This window comes from Talpa europaea (genome assembly GCF_964194135.1).
Source record: "Talpa europaea genome assembly, chromosome: 1".
Lineage (NCBI taxonomy): Eukaryota > Metazoa > Chordata > Mammalia > Eulipotyphla > Talpidae > Talpa > Talpa europaea.
The window spans coordinates 100661838-100681390 of NC_140073.1; the positions used below are offsets into that span (position 1 = coordinate 100661838).

Sequence of the window (19553 nt, forward strand, 5' to 3'; positions counted from 1 at the left end):
CCCTCTTTTTAACATTCCATCAAAGGCAAATCCTGAGGCAGAATCTATCACCTACCTTCCCAGTAAAATATAAGTCTTCCTCTGGTGTTACAATCTCCCACGAAGACCAGACAAAGCAGGCAATCAGCTAGTCTAGTCCTGGTTTTAAACCAGGACAAGAGCTAGTCATCTTGCCTTGGAGACCTACTCAAATGTCAAGCTTTTCTTGCTGCCTCCAATCACATGCAGTCCCTCTCTATTTTGCAATCTCTGTACTTGTCTATCACACGATACTCTATCACATCCTGGTCTCCATGCTATGTGAAATTAAATTTCCATGTAAGATGAGAACCTCCTTAAGGACAGAAAATGTGTTTTACCCTGTGCATTATCTAGAAGAATCAAAGGCATGATGCTTAATAAATATTAGCTAAATTAAATAAAAATGGATTTCACTCCTCACTTCTACTTGTTTAAATTTTCTCAAATGTGTCTTGGTTTCATATTTGCTTGTTTCAATGAGATTTATACTCACAGTAAAATTACAATGCTACAGTATACCCATATTTTCTAAAGCAGTATAGTTGGATTTGTTAGACCATGATCCTTGAGCAAAGTCTTTTTGATAGGCACTACCTCTCTCAGACACCAAAGCAAAAGCCAAATATCACTGTGTGCTCTGTGCTACATAAACTTGTGGAGATAAGCACAAGACAGTTAAATGGGAGCTGGGTTTCAAATAGCCAGCTACATTAAAAGGGATTACTTCATTAGACATCGGGAAAGATTAGTTCCTCCTCTATCCCTCTGCCTTTACCTGGATTGTCTGATTCTACTGGCTGCTCAAGGGGATTTAAGAAAAGTTGATCTTTCCTAACAAAATCTTGCTCAATATTTCACAGTTGAATATTCCTTTAGGATCCTGGAGAAATGAGTGTTTTTATATCTGTGGTCAGCTATAGTAAGCAGAGGAACATGGGCACCAATGTAGGAAGGATGAAGATTAAGAGCTGGCATTCAGAGTATATTTGGGGAGGCATAAAGCACAGTGGTCAGAGTTTGGGCTCTGGGATCCGATTGAGCTCAAGTCCCAGCGCCATGTGAGCAATAGCAAAAGAAACCTCCCTCAGTTTCACCTACAAAACAGGGATAATAATACAGTTCATAAAGTTGTCTTTAGAATTAAACAATAAAACACCTGGTATAGTCACCTGCAAGCATCTGACAAAGACTAGCTGCTAGCATTAATCAGGTGTTTCTATATTGCACAGGATTTTTTTTTTTTTTAATTTTGGAGATGTCTTTTCTTTTTTTCTTTTTTAATGATTTATTTATTTATTTATACAAGCACTGGGTACAGTCAGAAGCGTGGGAGGGGTGAGAGAATTCACCAGAGCTAGAGCAGGGAGCAGAGCAGGCAGAAAGACCGAAGTACACTGCTGAGGGGAGCAGCGGGCAGCAGGAGAGGTCTGCCCGCCATGTGGGACCCTCCTCTGGTGGCCGGGGAGCAGCCGGGGATCGAACCGTGCTGCAGAGGCTGCGGGCAGCTTCGCAACCCAGCGCTCAACTGCTGCGCCACCAGGGAGGCCCCTGCACAGGATTTCTTTCCTCACAAATATTTATTATGAAGTGAAGATGGGGAAAGATGAAGGGAGAGGTTGTAAATTTCTAAGACTCCTGGTCACCCAACAAAAAAATTCTAATTCAAATCAAGCACTAATGCCATAAAGATATTACAACCTTTGTTTCTGATGCCACCACCTTAATTTTCATATCATGGTTAAACATCCTCCAAGCTGTTGCTACAGAAATCTAAGATTCATACAAAGGAACAGAGAATGGACATAAGTTAAGTCCATTTGAACCTGCTGAGATGAGATGATGCTTTAAAAAAAAAAAATGTGGTCATGCCCATTATCTTCAGTCCCCAAGTAACTTCTGCTACAGCTAACAGTAAAACTGGTTGGCGCAGCGGGTTGAGTGCAGTGCTGTGAATCTGTTCACAGCCCCTGCGGCACCAGTTGGATTCCTGCCCAGCCTGGGGAGACCTCTCCTGTCTCACCTGCTACTCCCCTCAGCAGTGTATTTCAGTCCTTCTGCCTGTTCTGGTCCCTGCTCTGTCTCTGGTGGATTCTTGTATCCTCCCGCGCCTCTGGCCTGTACCCCAGTGCATTTATAAATAAATAAATCTTTAAAAAAAAAAAAATGGTTTGTTAACAGCATGTGCAAAACAGGGAGAAGAACTGTTTATCCTGTCTGGGAATAGCAAAAAGAAATCCTAAAGAAAAAAGTGAACCGACAATAAGAAGGATTGGCTAAATCTTTAAATTCTTTGCATATCCACACTTATTTGGAACTTACACTGTAGGTAAGTTAGAAAATAGACATAATTGAAATTTTCCTCTAAAGTATCAAATACATGCACATACAGAAGGTACTTGGAAATAATTAATATTTTGAAGTTTCAACTATTCATGATGACACTGAAAGTCTCTGGCCTCTAGTTATTTCTAATTTTGCTGCAGTGTGTATTTGAACTGCGGGCACTCTTAGGTAGATGGAAACCAGTCACTTGGCCAGTAAAGAAAAGTAGCCCATCACCCAGGGTTCATATTTCAAGGTGGTTTTGCTCTAGGTGTGTAGTAGTAATTCTCAAAAAGGAATTACAGTGTTAATTTTTTAAATATACCCCACCACAAAAAGTTAACTAAGTTCTAATGATAAAAGACACGTCTAAAAAAGAGATGGCTGTCCACTGGAAAGTGGATATGTGTGCGGAATTTTTTGATGCTTAAATTACTTTTGTAAAATTCTGGGATTTCCAAAAGCCTTCAGACTCTGTCCTGGTATGTCAAAGATCATCTGTACATGAGGTAATTCTTAAAAGTATCAGAATTCTTCTATATCAAGAAGAGAAAGGAAGCAATCAGCACAAACAAGAAAATGACTGTACGCAGTACACCCAAGAGACGTAACAGGGACAGATTCAAATACATGATTCTTCTAAACTCTAAAATCGGCTTTGACTTCCAATTTTAGGGAAAAAGATCACAAGATAATATGCTTTGCTTAGTCTCCAATGCAGTCTCATTTTTTTACCATTTGACCACACAGAACTTAACTGGAAAACTGTGAGGACACAGTGACTCAACATTTTGATTCAGCAGACTGGCACACCTTCTTTTAAGAATGAGACAAAGTCTGCAAACTTTACATCTTAGATCACACTTTTCAGCAAAAAAACCAAGTTCTCTGGTCTCAGCGATCAGTTATGAGTCATTCTACTGTGCTAGTAATAATGAGAAGCCAAGTCACAGAAATTATTGCTATCAGTATTTTATGTATTCAGAATGTTCTAGGTCAATAAAGAACTTCTGAGAAGCTAAGAATTAGCTGCTTGCAAAACAAAAACATTTGGAACTTAAATCCAATTATAATGGAAATAAAATCTGTTCAAAGGGAAGAGACTATGTAATAGTAATAAAGGCAAAAGTGTCAAGCATTTTCTACTATTAAATGGAAAACTATCAGTTTAGCTCAATTTCACTTTTGGGGATTAAAACAAAGTATCCCAGTCAATAAAGAACTTTAGCATACAATGAGACAACTGTTTTTCTATTACTCTACATTTTGATTTACTTTCCTTTTTCTTACCCTTTCAAAGGAATCTGAAGGGAAAAGATGCCTGATAGAGCTTTCAGTGCCCTTGTAAAATGCAAAGTAAAAAAACCTAAAAATTGAAATATCATATAGCTTAATATGTCCAGATCCTAATTGTCTGAGATACAGTCAACAACAAAGAGGGAAAAAAAAAATGATCTATTGGTCTTTCATTGTTTGAGGTTGTGAGTTAAACACACCAAAACTACTGACCATCATCATTGCCATCACCAAGACACTACTTCAACTTGTTTGGAAGACAACAGTTCAAGGGCAAATTATACCTTAAAGAGAGATCATTTCCTTATATCAGCTTCTAATTCAACCCTACATCAAGAGCACTGCTTTGTAAGACTCATATGCCTGGCTTCAGAATGACACTGAATGTGGACAATAAAATCTTTGCTCTACATCTTTCATACCCACAGAACTATCCGAATACTCCACTGTAGAATTCATGTAGAGCTTGTATGCATGTATGTTTTTTAAAATAAATGTAATTACTCAAGGATGTGTTCACACTTCTTGGATTGAGTCATTCAGGGACACCTAAATGGTCTTGGCCACCTGGTTCTAAATTCTCTCTTCAATTTGAAAGTGAGAATGAGTTCTTTCTGGGTGCAATTTTTCTTTCTCACAGATTCATTGTTTTGATTTTAATATAAAGCTCTCTCACTGAATGCTTTTCCCATAAATTCCAAAGAATTTCACATTTACCTGGGATTTCAAAATACTGGGTCTGGCAAGTTTGATTGTTGCTTTCAAAGTAAACACTAAAGATAATTTCATAATAGGGTAAAAGTTGATTAATGAAGAAGAAATTATATTCATTTTATTAGAATTCCTCTACTTTCAAATTTTACCCTAAAAGTAGCCTAATCATTTTGGAATAAAAGGGATTTTTTTTTAAGATTTATTTATGCATACAAGAACTGGGGTGTAGGACAGAGATGTGGGAGGTGAGAGGATTCACCAGAGACAGAGTAGGGAGCAGAACAGGCAGATCTACTGAAATACACTGCTGAGGGGAGCAGCAGGCGAGACAGGAGAGGTCTACTGTGCATTGTGAGTTAGCTCCTTGACTGGGGATCGAACTCAAGTTGCAGTGGCTAGTGACAGCTTGATAGCATTGAGACTTTAACCCCTGCACCAGAAAGGCCCAAAAGGAGTGATCATTTGGGCCAGTGTAGAAGAAAAACAACTTTCAGGGATAGATTGCTTAAAAAACTTGAGTGAGAAACAAGCAGAGATATATAAGAAAGATTATAATTATTTGAACTTGTCCATTTTCCTGATAATTGCCCTAAAATTTACAATGGTCATGACAACTAAAACAATTCTTTGTAAATCTGTTTTCAAGAAAAGAACCTGTGGTTTCAGAGAAGTCTTTAGGTCACTGGGTCATTTGTCCTGGATACAAATGAATAAAAGCATGGCCACATCTGAGGAACATAAAGAGGGGTTGGAATTCAAGGTCTGCAAGAACCAGTGAGAGTCAGCACCTTCCTGTGTGTGCTCTCTCTGTTAATACAACTTAAGTTTTCTCTTTTTTTAGAGCTAAACCTCATAGTCTTCTTTAATCATGCTTGATCCCCAATGTTCCTATCTCCAAGATATCCCCCTGCGGTGCCAATGCCCTATCCCCTGCCATTCTGATCACTGGCCTGGGTCAGGGTAGCATCACCTCTCCCCTATGAGTGTCTCTTTCTTTCTCCAACTCAAACTTCCTACTTTCCTCAGAAGTACATTCAGACAGAGACAAAAGAACATTGAATGATGTTTCTTTTCAGCTCCAAGGTCTAATTCTTGCTCTGTAACTAAAGAATAAACACTAAACTTTGAAGCTTAATATTCAAGGTGCTAATAATATGCCCCCAAACTGTACTTTCAATCTCATTTTACTCTCCACTCTGGTTACTAGGAGCCCTGGCTAACTAATAATTGCTAAATGACAGCTACATACCATGACAGTGTTCTACATGCCTTCTAAGCATCCAGGCACTCACACTTCTTGGGCTCTTTCTATTATTATTTCCATTCCACCTGAAATCTCCCTGTCCTGTAAGGCTGAGCTGTCACCTTCTCCCTGAATGCTACCGAAATCCCCATGCATCAAGGTTAATGAAATCTTCCTCTGACTTCCCAAAGAATACCACACTGATTATAACATTTATTCTGTCTTAAATTACGGCTGGTTGGTTGTGTTTACCTCTGTTGATCTGTCTTGCTTTTTTGCTTTGTCTTTTAAGAGTTGTACAGTATTCAAAATAAGGAAAACTTGCAGAGAACAAAAAAACAAAAGGATAGAAAATGAAAATGTACTGGATAAATACCTCCTTTTAATTAGCATCAGGCTATAATATTGTAAGCTATTCATATTAAATTATAATTGAAAGCACATTTATATTGAAATACTATCTTACTCATACTTTAAAATGAATTAGGTATTTATTGAATGAGGGGAGAAATTGGTTGACCAAGGATAGGCTCGTTCCCTATCCTTGGGAACGAGAAAAAGGCTTCTTGTAGAACGTGGGAGGAATAGAACTACCTCATTTTGTTATATAAAATCAGTAGATTATTTCCTGTGAAAATAAGTTGTTGATACACTGAGTTTTCTACGTTTCAAGTAATGTCAATATCAATGCAACTTCTAAGCTACTAACCTTGGCCAACAGAGACTCCCACTGCAAATCAGGAAGAGCTTCTGCACACATATATTGTTTTTAAATCTTCAAAAAAGGTAGTTTGGACACATGGAAGAGTTGCATGTAACTTTCACTATTAGGACAAGGAATACAACAAGGTGGGCTGCATGAGCCTCAAACTAGTCTCTTGGAAGTGCAAAAAAAAAAAAAAAGAGAGCCTCAAGGAAGAGGAGACTGATGGTTATGCTAACATGACCTACTTCCCTGACTTTTAAGATCAGAATCTGCTATTTTTTTCCTCTTTAGTTTAAATATAGGAATACAGACAATTTAAGTATATTCTAGCAGTTGGGATTCTGAGGAGCAGTGCATGACTGTGTTGGAGGGAGGGGTAGGGGAGGGGGGCAAGTAATATTTGTTTAATGATGACTGAATTCCAGGCAGTAGACCAGCTTCTTTCCTAATGTCACTTGATTTAATCCTAATTACATTCTATGATAGACGCATTTCTAGGCCCATTTTATAGGCTACTGACTGAGAATAAGAGAGAGACAGAGAGAGACAGAGAGAGAGATACAGATATATATGCCTAGCACTCTATTAGGTATCTCTGGGGTACCAAAAATTTGCCATGCTGATCACCATGATTTTTTAACACAGGTAAAAGATCTGTTAACATTGCACCCTGTCATAGACATGCTGCTATACAATGTGACAAGCACTTGGAGAACAAAGGAAATGAGGTGCTGATTGTAAAGTGGTGACATATGAACAGAAGTAAAGAGAGTTCCATGGGATCTTCACAAAAAGGAAGCAGCGGCCTCCCCAGTGGTGGAGTCGGTTGAGCACAGCGCTATGAAGCTGTCCGTGGCCTTTGCAGTGCCGGTTCAATCCCTGCCGGCCATGGAGATACACCCACATAGCGAGCAGACCTCTCCTGTCTTGCCCACTGCTCTCCTCAGCAGTGTATTTCAGTCAGTCTGCTTGTTCTGCTCCCAGCTCTGTCTTTGGTGAATCCTCTCACCCTCCCACACATCTGGCCTGTACCCCAGTTCTTGTATAAATAAATCTTAAAAAAAAAAAAAGCAGGTTGGGTTCAGGCTTGACCTTGAATAATTAAGAAGGAACTAGGAGGCACCTGAGGTAAGACAGCTGCATGAGCAAATGATTCTCATTTGTCCAGTGCAGGGAGGAGACAATAACCACCCAATTCTTCTGGCAGTGAGAAGGAAGAAGTTATAGAACTTGGTGACAAAGAGGATAATGGGAAATTGTCAATGACGCCTCCAAAGAAGCTTCAAGTCAAAGAGGGTAATTTTGAAAAGTCAGTTTGGAGAGGAAGGAGGTATGTTCAATTTGTGGCAAAAACACAATATTCAAGTGGAAAATTTGTAGAAAATTCTAACAATGGAGAATAACCCTGTAAGAAAATGGGGCTACAGAGGAACATGGCACAAAATCTGGAAACCAAAAGACAAGAGTTGAGGAGGAGAGGTAGGTTAAAACTTGAAGGCAAAATGCAAAGGGTAAGGCACAAGAAAATGGAAGCAACAAGAGTCCTCCACTCATTTGTCTAGAAAATTTGCCTCAGAAGTTTGAGTAAAAGAAATTAAATGATAGTTCAGTGAATATTCATTTGGCTTCATTTTAGAGAAGGGGGAGAATTTAAAATGTCTAAAAGTCAAGGGGAAAGAGATGAATACTTTCTATTAATCTAATGACCTAAGCCACATCATTGCATTTCCTTAACCTGCTGGTTAACCACAGGGATGTGTTCTTTTTATGAGATAACTTTTTAGAAATAGCAAGGTGTGGCAGTCTGGATTAGTAATGTGACAACAGCCTAATTCCCCACATTCATATTCCAACTCAGAAGCGAACAAGACATGGTCCATTTTTTTCATTAAATGTTTCTAGGAGATGTATCTATTTTCAACCCATCGCACCTTACCACTGTGCTAGCTCTGTCTTGGTTCTCGTTGCTAATCATCTTAGTAACCTAAGCTGGTTGCCCTCCATTCTTAGCCCCCTAACTCTTTTTTTTTTTAATATTTAATTTATTTATTTATACAAGCACTGGGTACACTCAGAAGCGCGGGAGGGTAAGAGAATTCACCAAAGACAGAGCGGAGAGCAGAACAGGTAGACTGACGAAGTACACTGCTGAGGGGAGCAGTGGGCACGGCAGGAGAGGTCTGTGCGCCATGTGGGACTCTTGCCGGCGGCCGGGGATCGAACCGGCGCTGCAGAGGCTGTGGGCAGCTTCGCAGTCCAGTGCTCAACCGCTGCGCCACCAGGAAGGTCCTTAGTCCCCTAACTCTTAATCACATTGAGCTACACTTTCCAGGATCACAAGTCTGTCTTGGGGTGAGACTACTTTTTCACTGTCACTTCCTTTTAACTACCATCTCTTATGCTGTTGTCTTTACAACACATGTGTTTTCAGTCATTTCTTTCAACTTTACAACACATGTATATTCTACTCATAACATAGTTTTTATAAAGATGTTTTGCTTTCCTCTTCTGTTTTCACCATCTTCACGCCATTCTTGCCTTCAGACTTTATGAACTGTTTATATAGAAATTAGGTCACTCTTACACACCTTCTGATGTTTTTTTCCCCATCTTTCTTTTAAACAACACTCTAAAAATATCCACCCTTGGCCTCGGTGGCGCAGCGGTTGAGCGATGGGTTGTGAAGCTGCCCGCAGCCTCTGCAGCGCCGGTTCGATCCCCGGCTGCTCCCGGCCACTAGGGGAGGGTCCCACATGGCGTGCAGACCTCTCCTGCCGCCCGCTGCTCCCCTCAGCAGTGTACCTCCTTCTGCCTGCTCTGCTCCCCGCTCTGGCTCTGTTGAATTCTCTCACCCTCCCATGCTTCTGACTGTACCCAGTGCTTATATAAATAAATAAATAAATCTTTAAAAAATAAAAAAAATTCACCCTTTAGAGACAAAATATGTGCTGCAATGGTCCCTCCTACAGTTCATCCCCATCAGGTCAATTTGTTGACCAATTTGTTGTTGACCTTCTTACTCAATTTTTATTTCAGAATCATTTTTCTCTCTTAGAGCTATGAATTTACTATCTTCCTGATACTCACTTTTCTAAAATCTCTTCTTATGTCTACCGGATTTTTAAACTCTAGGATGAGTCACTTTCCCATAAAGTTCTTGTCACGTCCATGTCACCAACTAACTATTCTTTATTGGAAACAAGTTCAGAACAAGAATTCTCTTTTTTTGGTGCGCTTTTTTTTGTGTATTCAAAGACAAAATTATCAGCAAGTGAAATCTGGTACTTATTAGATGCTTTGTGTTATAATGGAACAGGCTGTCAGCAGATATTTACAAAATCCTCTATTGCTGTATGTTGTGCTTCTGTATAAGAGGTATCAAGAAAACTATCATCAAAGTTAAATATCAAACTTTTGCAAATCATAAAAGAGAATGAGAATGACAAATGGTTATTACTGCCACTGATAACAGGAACGAGTACAAATACAGGATGGTGTCACTTATATGTGGAATACAGAGAAACCAAGGATCAGATAAAGCCAAACAAATAAGAAACCTAAGATATGTGACTGTAGAACTGAGGCTACCAGGCGGGGGAGCGGGAGAGAGAGGAGACAAAGTGGGGAGGGGGCACAATGGACTATGTAAGGAGGTGGACTATGAGTTTTTGGGTTTTTTTTGGGGGGGGGGTGGTATGGTAATAATGTCTGCAGAGAGAGATCCTATACTTCTAAAACACAATATTGTAGACTAATGTTACCTCAATAAAATTAATTTTTAAAAAAATGGCATCTGAAGCCATGTGGGTTACTCAGTCATGATGGGTCTCTCCCATGAGTTGAGAAGACGGCCATGTTATTATTAAATAGCTTTTGGCTTTTCTTTCTTACCCCCCCCCAAAAAAAAAAAAGAATGAAAAGCCATATAGATCAGAGGCCAATGGAAAAAAAAATGAATTTTCTAGGAAAAATGATAAAATGCTATTCTCCTGCATCAGGAATATTATTTAACCCCATTAAAAAAATTACTAGTTTAATTTCTCAAGTACGTGTTAACTGTATATAAAACACTACATACAAAATTATTTCCCTCATTTTATCTCCTGAATATTAAAACTCATCTTACATGATTCAAAACTAGCAGAGGAATAATTTGTCGTTTTGAAATCCTTTCTCTGTTCTCTTACATATCAAGAACTTGAGGGTAGCTTCATTCTTTTGTTTCCTACTAAGTCATATTTTTAGCTCCTTAGACTTTATGGCGCTCTATCTACCTGTAATTACGCTGCAAAAGCATAGGAAGACGCCAGTAAAGGCCAGCAGCAGACAAGATAGCAAAGGCCTATTTGTGGTCTTCAACAGCTGCAATAGGGCAGGGCACATTGGCAAAGTTCCCTCTGACACTGTGTAGTCATGACAAACCCCATGAGCCAAATTTGCTTTCAGAGCAGTCCCTAGGACAGAACGTTATTTCACTGCTCAGGAAGCAAAGGGCTGCAACGTCCTAGAGCACTGACCCCAGAGAGCTCTGGGACAGTAAAGGGGGGGTGATGCTACAGAGGGGGGCTGGGACTAGGGCTTGGGGAAGCACTCCAGATGCTAAAGAACCACAACCTCCTGTCCCACCCTCTCTCTAAAAACAAAACAAAGCAAAATCACCACTGCCTCTTTAAGGAAGGCCAAATGTTACTTTTAGTGCCAGTTTGGAAATACTGTCTGAGGTGATTTTGAAAAAAAAATTTTTTCTTAAGAATCAATGAATCTATAGTTTACCTGGGAAAACAGAAATGGGAAGCTACTAACCAGATGTGGAGAATGGGAATTTTTTTCAGGGAATAGGAAACATTCCTAGTAGACAGATTCTTGCTCAGTTACAAAAAATTCCTTTTATAAGGAACCATTATTGCCTTTGGATAAATAAAAAATGTTGTTATACATGCAGGTTTTATAGCTTGGTGATTAGAGGCTTTTAGCATTTACACAATGATCCTTCACTGAACAGTACTTTTGGCTCCTTAGTTTAAATTAGTGCCTTCTTACTTAGTGGTTAATGTCACTGCAGCAAAGTAGCTTATTTATATTCAATTAATCAACCACATTAGCATATAATGCAAATTTACTTTGGAATTTTATGCTTATGTGTACCTGTTTCACAAGACTCAGAAAGGGTGGAAGGCGAGTCCCTATCCTCAGAGATGAGAGACAACCCAGACTACAAAACTACAGGTGCTAGGGAAGAAAAACCACTATTGCCCACGTGAAATTGAGAGTTTTACACCCATTGCGGACAAGGTTTGTGGATAACTATCTTTCTGATAAACATTGATGATTAAAGTTTCTCTTATTATGGGCTAGATCAGCCCCCAAAGGTTGCTTCTACAAAAAATGAGGCCTCCTCAACAGGACTGAGCCCTACGTTTTTCAAAAAACTTCCTATTTCAATTCTCATATGCCACTAAAGTCAAATTCTATTGAGAAAATACTCCAATTTCATTTGTTATATTGTCCAAGGACTGAGAACTTGCAAACCCTGTCACTGTATTGATAATGAGGGCTCCATTCTTATAACATGATTTATACCACTTTATACTATGATCAAGGAAATCTTTAGCAGCTAAAAATAAAAATAACTGCAACTTACGGTTGACACAGCTTCACCAGGTCCTGGTCTGTGGTGTTGGGAGGCAGACCTCGAATATAGAGGTTGGTTTTGCTAAGCTGATCCCATCCTGAGTTGCTGCTGCTGCTGCTGTTGTTATTACTGCTGGTGGTACTGGGGCTGGGAGGGGCCATGGGGTGGGCTGGAACCAGAGACTGCTGAAAAACAAAGATTGAGAGTGTTAATAGCCATTAAGCACCATTCAGAGAGTGTATGACTTCCAAAATAAAATGGGTTACCAAGATATAAACACAGATTATCTTAAGCTACTTTAATATGTAAATTTTAATTTATACCTTTTTAAAAAGATCTGTTCGCTCTACCAAAAAAAGCCCTTGCTTTAAACATGGAAATAATAATAAGATGTTACTAAGTAGAATATTCTCTATGTGCACCTTAAATACGACTAAATTTATGTCAGATTAATTTATTCACATATTTTCAGGAACATATCTACTGAGACTTAAAATTAACTCTCAGGAAGTAACATGGTATTTTAATATATCTAGATTTTGAAAAGTCTTTCAAAATCTAGAGAACATTTGATTGAAAGTTGCTGATAATTTTATTAAGGCAACTCAAAAAAAAAAAGATTACTCTTCAAGTATAAGAAAGTTAGAGATGTATCAAGATGCTCAAATAAGGAAGACTGCACCCAGATCTAAGACAGGCACTGGACTTCATGGAGACATCTGGATAAGATTCACAGGCATGCTGCCTTGTGCTCTGGCTAACCCTGTGAAATTTAACCCCTGTGAGAATGGTGTAGTAGTTGGAAGCCTTCCCAGACCTCGCAGCAACCAACATAACTTTTATAAAGCCTACAACCAAGGCTCAGTGTGGTTTCCCAGTCAGCAGCCACCTAGCAAGGATGTCTGAAATTATACTCACACCAGATAATTCCCTATTAACCAATCAAAGGAAACCACATTTCTCTGTCCCTATGCCACACACATGACTTTGGGGAAGCAAAATGGTTCAGTTTGAGATGGAAGTGAGCACAACCCAAAGCGTCCTCGTAGTAAATACTCAGCAGTTTCACACTAGGCAGGAATTTTTTCATTTCTAAATAATAAATTTACTAAGTCAAGGACCTCACCAAATGACTGAAAATGTAAAGTTAAAACATTACTCAGACATTCAACAAAAAAATTCACAACTTACAGCCTGATCTTTACTACTGTAAACATAGGAAAAACAGGCATAAGCTGAAACACAATTACCTTCCACTTTCAAAAGTTCACAAAGGGTTCCCCTTGTCATAAATGTAACCTTGTCAGCAATCTCAAGTAGCCATTATGGATATCTGGCTCTGCACTACGTTTCTGTATAGCCAGCTTAAGTCCATAATCCCCCAACAACCTGGGGTCCTCGCAAATGCAGATCTGTAACTCTGGATCAGAGTCCCATACTCTGCAGATTCTTCTCAAGGTCCTTACTAGGCTCACCTGTGTCCAAATAGCACTTTTAGAAGAAGAGCAAGAGGGTTAAAAATAGTGAATGTATAAATGAAGGCTGAACTTGAACTGGGCACATCATTACTGCCTAATCCAAAATAAATGTTCCTAAGAATATATCCCATCACATCTATTAGATTTATGCCCTTAATAAGAAGTTACACTCAGGTCTTCCCTCACATCCCTCCTTTTTTTCTTCAGGGGTTAAAGATTGCTTCCTAGATGTAAATTTAAGAATAAGCTCTGTCCCTGGCTCTGCCACAGATGGTACACCTCCCAGGTCCAGCCAGGAGACACTAAGGTATGTGTTCCTTCTCCAAAGTTACTCAGCACAACTGCGAGTAGTTACCTGCAATTTCCTCAGCCTCTCCTACTTCTCACATCAGTTTAGAACAGAGGAACTCAGAAGCAACACACACATTTGCCTCCCTGCCCCAAGTCTTTGATTTACACACAGAACTTGTATCTGTAGACAAAGCTAGACAAGACTGAATTATTTTTTTCAAATCACCTTTGATTAATGTCTGAGAACCTGTCCTTGCCACAAATCACACTGTTATTCACAGTAGGGCCCAATCTGTTCAGAGCAGCTGCGGGGTGGCGGGGGGGGGGGGTGTTGGGGGGGGGGCACGAGGGGATGTGGTCACCTGGGATAAGACTTGGACTCGTCTGCAAGAAACGGAGGATGAACTCCAGCCCTGCATCTCTGCGGGATTATACCAACATGAAGCAGATGAACCAGAGGACATCTTAAACATGGCATTCCAGGTCTGCATCAGTTCTCCTCTCTGCTTTTCCCTGGCGGGAAAATGGAGTACCAGGCGTGGACTTGTGCCATTAGAAGAAACACTTAGGGGTGTGATTTACTTGAGATGATCTGGGCATGGAAATGGTAGATTTTTATTTACATATTTATTTTTGGCATAAGTAGAGCTATGATTTACATTTCAGAATTTATGTAGTTGATTTACTATATCTTTGACAGGTCTCCATATTTATAACAACAATGTTTTCCCACTCTGGGAAGTAGGTGGGGAGGACAGTCAGCCTGCTTCCCCTGTTCTTGCCCCATGGGGGAAGGAAATCTGGCCCAATGATCCCAGATGGGAGAATTCCCTAAGGATGACTGGCTTGCAGTGAAGCCTGTGCAGGAAACTCACATTCAGATGTTATCCTAACAGCAACTATTTCTCAGAACTAGCTCAAGTGAAAGATACCTGAAAGATTCACTGGAGACTATATATTAGGTCGTGAACTTTTTCTTTTTTGGTGCAGAAAATTTTGCATCAAAGATTAAGTTTTAGAAGGTGCTGAAATTTAAAATTTATTTATTTTTTTTAAGGATTTATTTATTTATTTATTCATTTATACAAGCACTGGGTACAGTCAGAAGCGCGGGAGGGTGAGAGAATTCATCAGAGCCAGAGCGGGGAGCAGAGCAGGCAGAAGGACCGAAGCACACTGCTGAGGGGAGCAGCGGGCAGCAGGAGAGGTCTGCACGCCTTGTGGGACCCTCCTCTGGTGGCCAGGGAGCAGCCAGGGATCGAACCGGCGCTGCAGAGGCTGCAGGCAGCTTCGCAACCCAGTGCTCAACCGCTGTGCCACCAGGGAGGCCCTGAAATTTAAAATTTAAAGAATGACACATGTGAAAGAAGAAAATTCAAATAATAGAGCTGTTTACTCCTAAATATCCAGAATGGATTAATGATAACTGTAATAACATAAGCATAAACACCATCATACACTGCACATTTAGTATGTGCCAGATACTGTGTGGTACGCTTTTATATGCACTGTTTTATTTAAACCCAATGAGGCAGGTACATTATTGTTCTCCCACTTTGCAGAATAAGAAACAGAAACTCAAGAGAGATTAATAATAATATATCAAAGTTACACATTTAATAGGTGGCAGGGGTGGAATCTGAAACCAGGTTTGCCAGTCCTCAAAGAGTACTTTAACTGTCCAATCCCTAAACACATTATTTGCATTCATTAATTTTTCTGTGCCTATCTGCAACCTAATCACTACACTGAAGTTTCTCCAAAATGTGATACTTAATACTACTGATGGCGGTATCATTTTAAAGAAAGAAATTTCAATGGTGTCTTTATGTTAATTTAATGAGCACACAGTTAGCATGTTTTACTTTTAACAGTTATTCTTAAAAAGGTTGGTTTTTTTTAATTTCTATTCTAAAAATCTTTCATTGACATAAAAATTCTGCCAACAGTTTTTGAAAGTTATAGTATATTACTGCTAACCATAAGAGTCAGGATTTTTAGAAAAGTTTAACTTAAACAGTGAGGAACTGAACCCGCACTCCCAGACTGAAATGCAAACACTGACAAGTATTTAACTACAACTTCAGTACTCTTGGCAGTTCAAAAAAATTACATTTTGTAGTTAGTTATATGCCTCAACTGCACAAATGATAAATTAAAAAAAAAAAAAAAAAGGAGGGGGAGAAGGAAGGTATTTTACCAAACTCTACTTAATCACTAGTTGTCCTTCTAACATTTTGTTGCTTGAAGCACCTAAGCTGCCCTAGATTTTGAAAAGACACCTCTCAACAATCTGAAAGAAGTGTTAGCTAATTCACACAAATTAACCTAATTAAATAAAGGAACTGGGTGGCAGAAGACGACAGCTAAGTGCTGATCATCGGACAGAAGCCTGGTAGTCTCTCACCACTGTCTCTGGCCTGATTTCACCGCTTCAGGGCAAGCAAACAAGCAACCCATATCAAGCTGTCTACCCAAGAGCAGGAAAGCAAGATAATTCAGTTTTCACAATAATATTTATGTGGCTTAATTTGTGAACAAAAATTGAGAGAAAAACAAAGTTGATGGTTATATTAGCAGACCCTTTCTGCAATGCCTGCAGGAGTATGTAAGGGCACCAGCAGGAAGATGCTTGTCAGCACTCAGGGAGAAAGAGCACTCAGGGAAGACTTCCTGTGTGGAAGCACTCAGGGAGGACTTCCTGTGGGGATGACACTGAGGGAGGACTTCTCCTGTGTATAGTTTTGATGCTGCCATTGCAGCAGGAAGTGGTACTCATCTCCTACACTAAAATACAGGATGGTCAACAACTGGCAAACAGCAACAATAAATCCATTTTCCGCTTCATCACACTACCCTTCTTACCCCAACACTACACTAGCCGACTCACCTAAACACCGTACCTTAAAAAAAAAAAAAGGCAAAATTAACCAGGTGTGAGCTAAAACATATATTAAGACAATCAAAAAATGAAATGCTGACATTAATTCTACTGTCTCATTTCCTTCCTAATGCTTAAGCAGGCTAAAGAATAGCACTCTGCCTAATCTTTTGGCTCAAGCTGTTTTCCTTTCCCTCCTCTTCCCTACTTCATAACTTTCTGAAGAATTCTAATACATATTGAAGGGAAGAGAAATGTAGGATTTGCCTTTCAATTATCCTCAGGTCTTCCTTAAGGCTATCATCCTTATAGCTTAAAAAGGTATAATCCACAATTTCCATCTCCACTCTGCTGCTCCTTACACACACACACACACACACACACACACACACAGAGTTGGGGGAGAAGACCACCACCCCAAACAGCTGGCAGGTTTAATAGATGAACTCTTTTCTTTATCTGAAAGCAAAATAATCACTATAGTTGGCCTGAGAGTAGATAGAACTTGCAGAATGATTTTTCACCAGTAAATACAGACTATCAAGTCTGGCATGAACTGGGTACACTGCAAAGACATTATACTGCAATAATTTCATACACTGGCTCCTCTCCATAAATTTTCAGATAGAAAAGAAATTTAACAATTTAAGGGAATTATCCAACCAGAGGGAGAGAAAAGCACCCAAATGGGCCACTTTCACCATAATTATGATGTTTTCTTTGTTTCCTTTTAGACAGCTGAGTGGTTCAAGGAGAGCTAGAAATAATGGCTGAGAAAGATAAAGCCCCTGGCACAGCGAGCTGGGAAAGCACACATAGCTGAGAAGTGGGAGGTGAAGTAGCAAGAGATGAAAAACTGGCCAGGATGCTGATGTTCTTCCGGGTAAAGCCAAGATGTCAAAGGGCAGCAACTATATTAAGGAAGAACAACAGTGCCTGGTCACACGTGTAGACTCTGACTGATCCATAATGCGAGCAGGAGGGCAAATGAGCAAATAGCAATTAATCCCATTTGATGCTTGGATAGCAAAGCTTAAACACACAGCAAATTAGTTAATGAAACTGGTTCTCATATTATCATTGTCACTTGTTGGGAAACTTTGCAGCCTCTAAGAACATGAAGCTAAGCAACTGATTATTCAATTATTTTTTTGTTAGATTAAGTCGATCAAAGGAGAGAAGACCAAGATGTTTGTAGTTATTCAAATAAAATTTAAAAGTAAGAATTCCAAATGGACTTCACAATAGACCAAATAGACTTCTCCAAGATAGCTATTAAAACAGATTCTTGCATGTTAAACTGCAATCTTTACATAGAAATATCTATACCTAAGTCCGTGAATATCGTATCATTTTCTTAGACTTCAGAGAAAATTCATTTAAATCTTGCATTGAATAATAAACATCTTTTGGATAAAACACGACTGACTGGAGGGAGATAGTATTACAGTAGTGAAAATTAACTTAAAACATTTTTAGAAATTATAACAACTTGGACAAGCTTTGGGGAGAGGGAAGCAGAGTTAAATGGTTGTGAAGGAAGCAGGAAGAAATAAGGGCAAGCAAGTGCTGAAAATCCACAGTAGAAAACATACCCTAGAGACATAAGATTTCTTAGGTCAAGTTTCCTTCCAGGTAACTAGAAAAAGTTCTGGTTCTATGTTGCAGCATGCAAACCAATGGTTCTGTTCCCTCCAATGGTTTTTTCAAGAATCCCACTGACACCAAATTGCCTACTGAGAACGTGGACTACGAAACACATTAGCATTCTTATAACACTACGCCTTCTAGCTTTTGTCACATTTATAAGGGCAGAGAGAGAGAAAAAAAAAAGAAGCCCCCATTAATATAGTTAACTGATTGTTGATAAAGGTCTAAAAGCAATATAATGGAGCAAAAATAAAATTCTTTCAACAAAAGATACTGGAACAGGCCTCCCCTGGTGATGCAGGAGGTTGAGCTCTGAGCTGTGAAGCTGTCCACAGCCTCTGCAGTGCTGGTTCAATCCTGGCCTGCCAGCTAGGGTCCCACATGGTGCGGCAAACCGCTCCGCTCCTGTCACACCCACTGCTCCCCTCAGCAGTGTATTTCGTCAGTCTGCCTGTTCTGTTCCCTGCTCTGTCTCTGGTGAATCCTCTCACTGTCCTGTGCATCTGACCTGTACCCAAGTTGCATAAATAAATAAATAAATAAATCTTAAAAAAAAAAAATGATACTGGAACAAGTGAAAATCCACAAGTAAAAAACAAATCTAGAAATAGACTACACCATCCACTGAAATGAACTCTAAGTTAATCATCAACCTAAATATAAAATGTGTACCTATAAAGTTCCTGGAAGATAAGAGAAAACCTAGATGATTTTGGGTCTAGTTATCTAGCATAACTTTAGAGATACAACACTGAAGACAAAACTCATGAGAGAAATTGATAAACTGAACTTCATTACGAGTGAATGTTTCTGTTCTGTCACAGGCAGTATCAACAGAATTTTAAGACAAGGCAGAATCTGGGAGGAAATATTTGCAAAACACACATCTAATAAAGAACTATTATCCAAAACATTTAAAGAACTCTTAAAATTCAATGTTAAAAAAAAACTTGATTGAAAAGTGGGTGAAAGACCTTAAAAGACACCTCACCAAAAGATACACAGGTGAAAAATAAGCACATGAAAAGATGCTTTATATCATGTGTCATCAAGGAAATGCACATTAAAACAATAAAACACATTACACATCCATCAGAATGTCCCAAATCTGGAACACTGACAATACTAAATGCAGGCAAGAGGTGAAGCAACAGGAAGTGGCATACATTGCTGGTGCGAATGCAAAATAATGCTACAGTCACTTTTCAAGACAGTTTGGCAGTTTCTTACAAAACTAAACATATTCTTACCAAATAATTCAGCAATTACACTCCTTGGTATTTACCTAAAGGAGCTAAAAGCTATAGCCACACAAAAAC

The 19553-nt window shown here is 39.2% G+C and overlaps 1 protein-coding gene across 4 annotated transcripts in view; it reads right to left on the reverse strand.

The window, feature by feature from the left end:
- RBMS1 (RNA binding motif single stranded interacting protein 1) overlaps nucleotides 1-19553 on the reverse strand; it is a gene marked incomplete at both ends in the record, with an annotated part of 207814 nt that overhangs the window by 74906 nt on the left and 113355 nt on the right. For all 4 annotated transcript variants that reach the window (XM_084252916.1, XM_084252915.1, XM_084252917.1 and 1 more), the window contains one exon: nucleotides 11944-12119. In XM_084252916.1, coding sequence (XP_084109042.1) covers nucleotides 11944-12119 — 176 coding nt within the window. The remainder of the gene's footprint in view (nucleotides 1-11943; nucleotides 12120-19553) is intronic.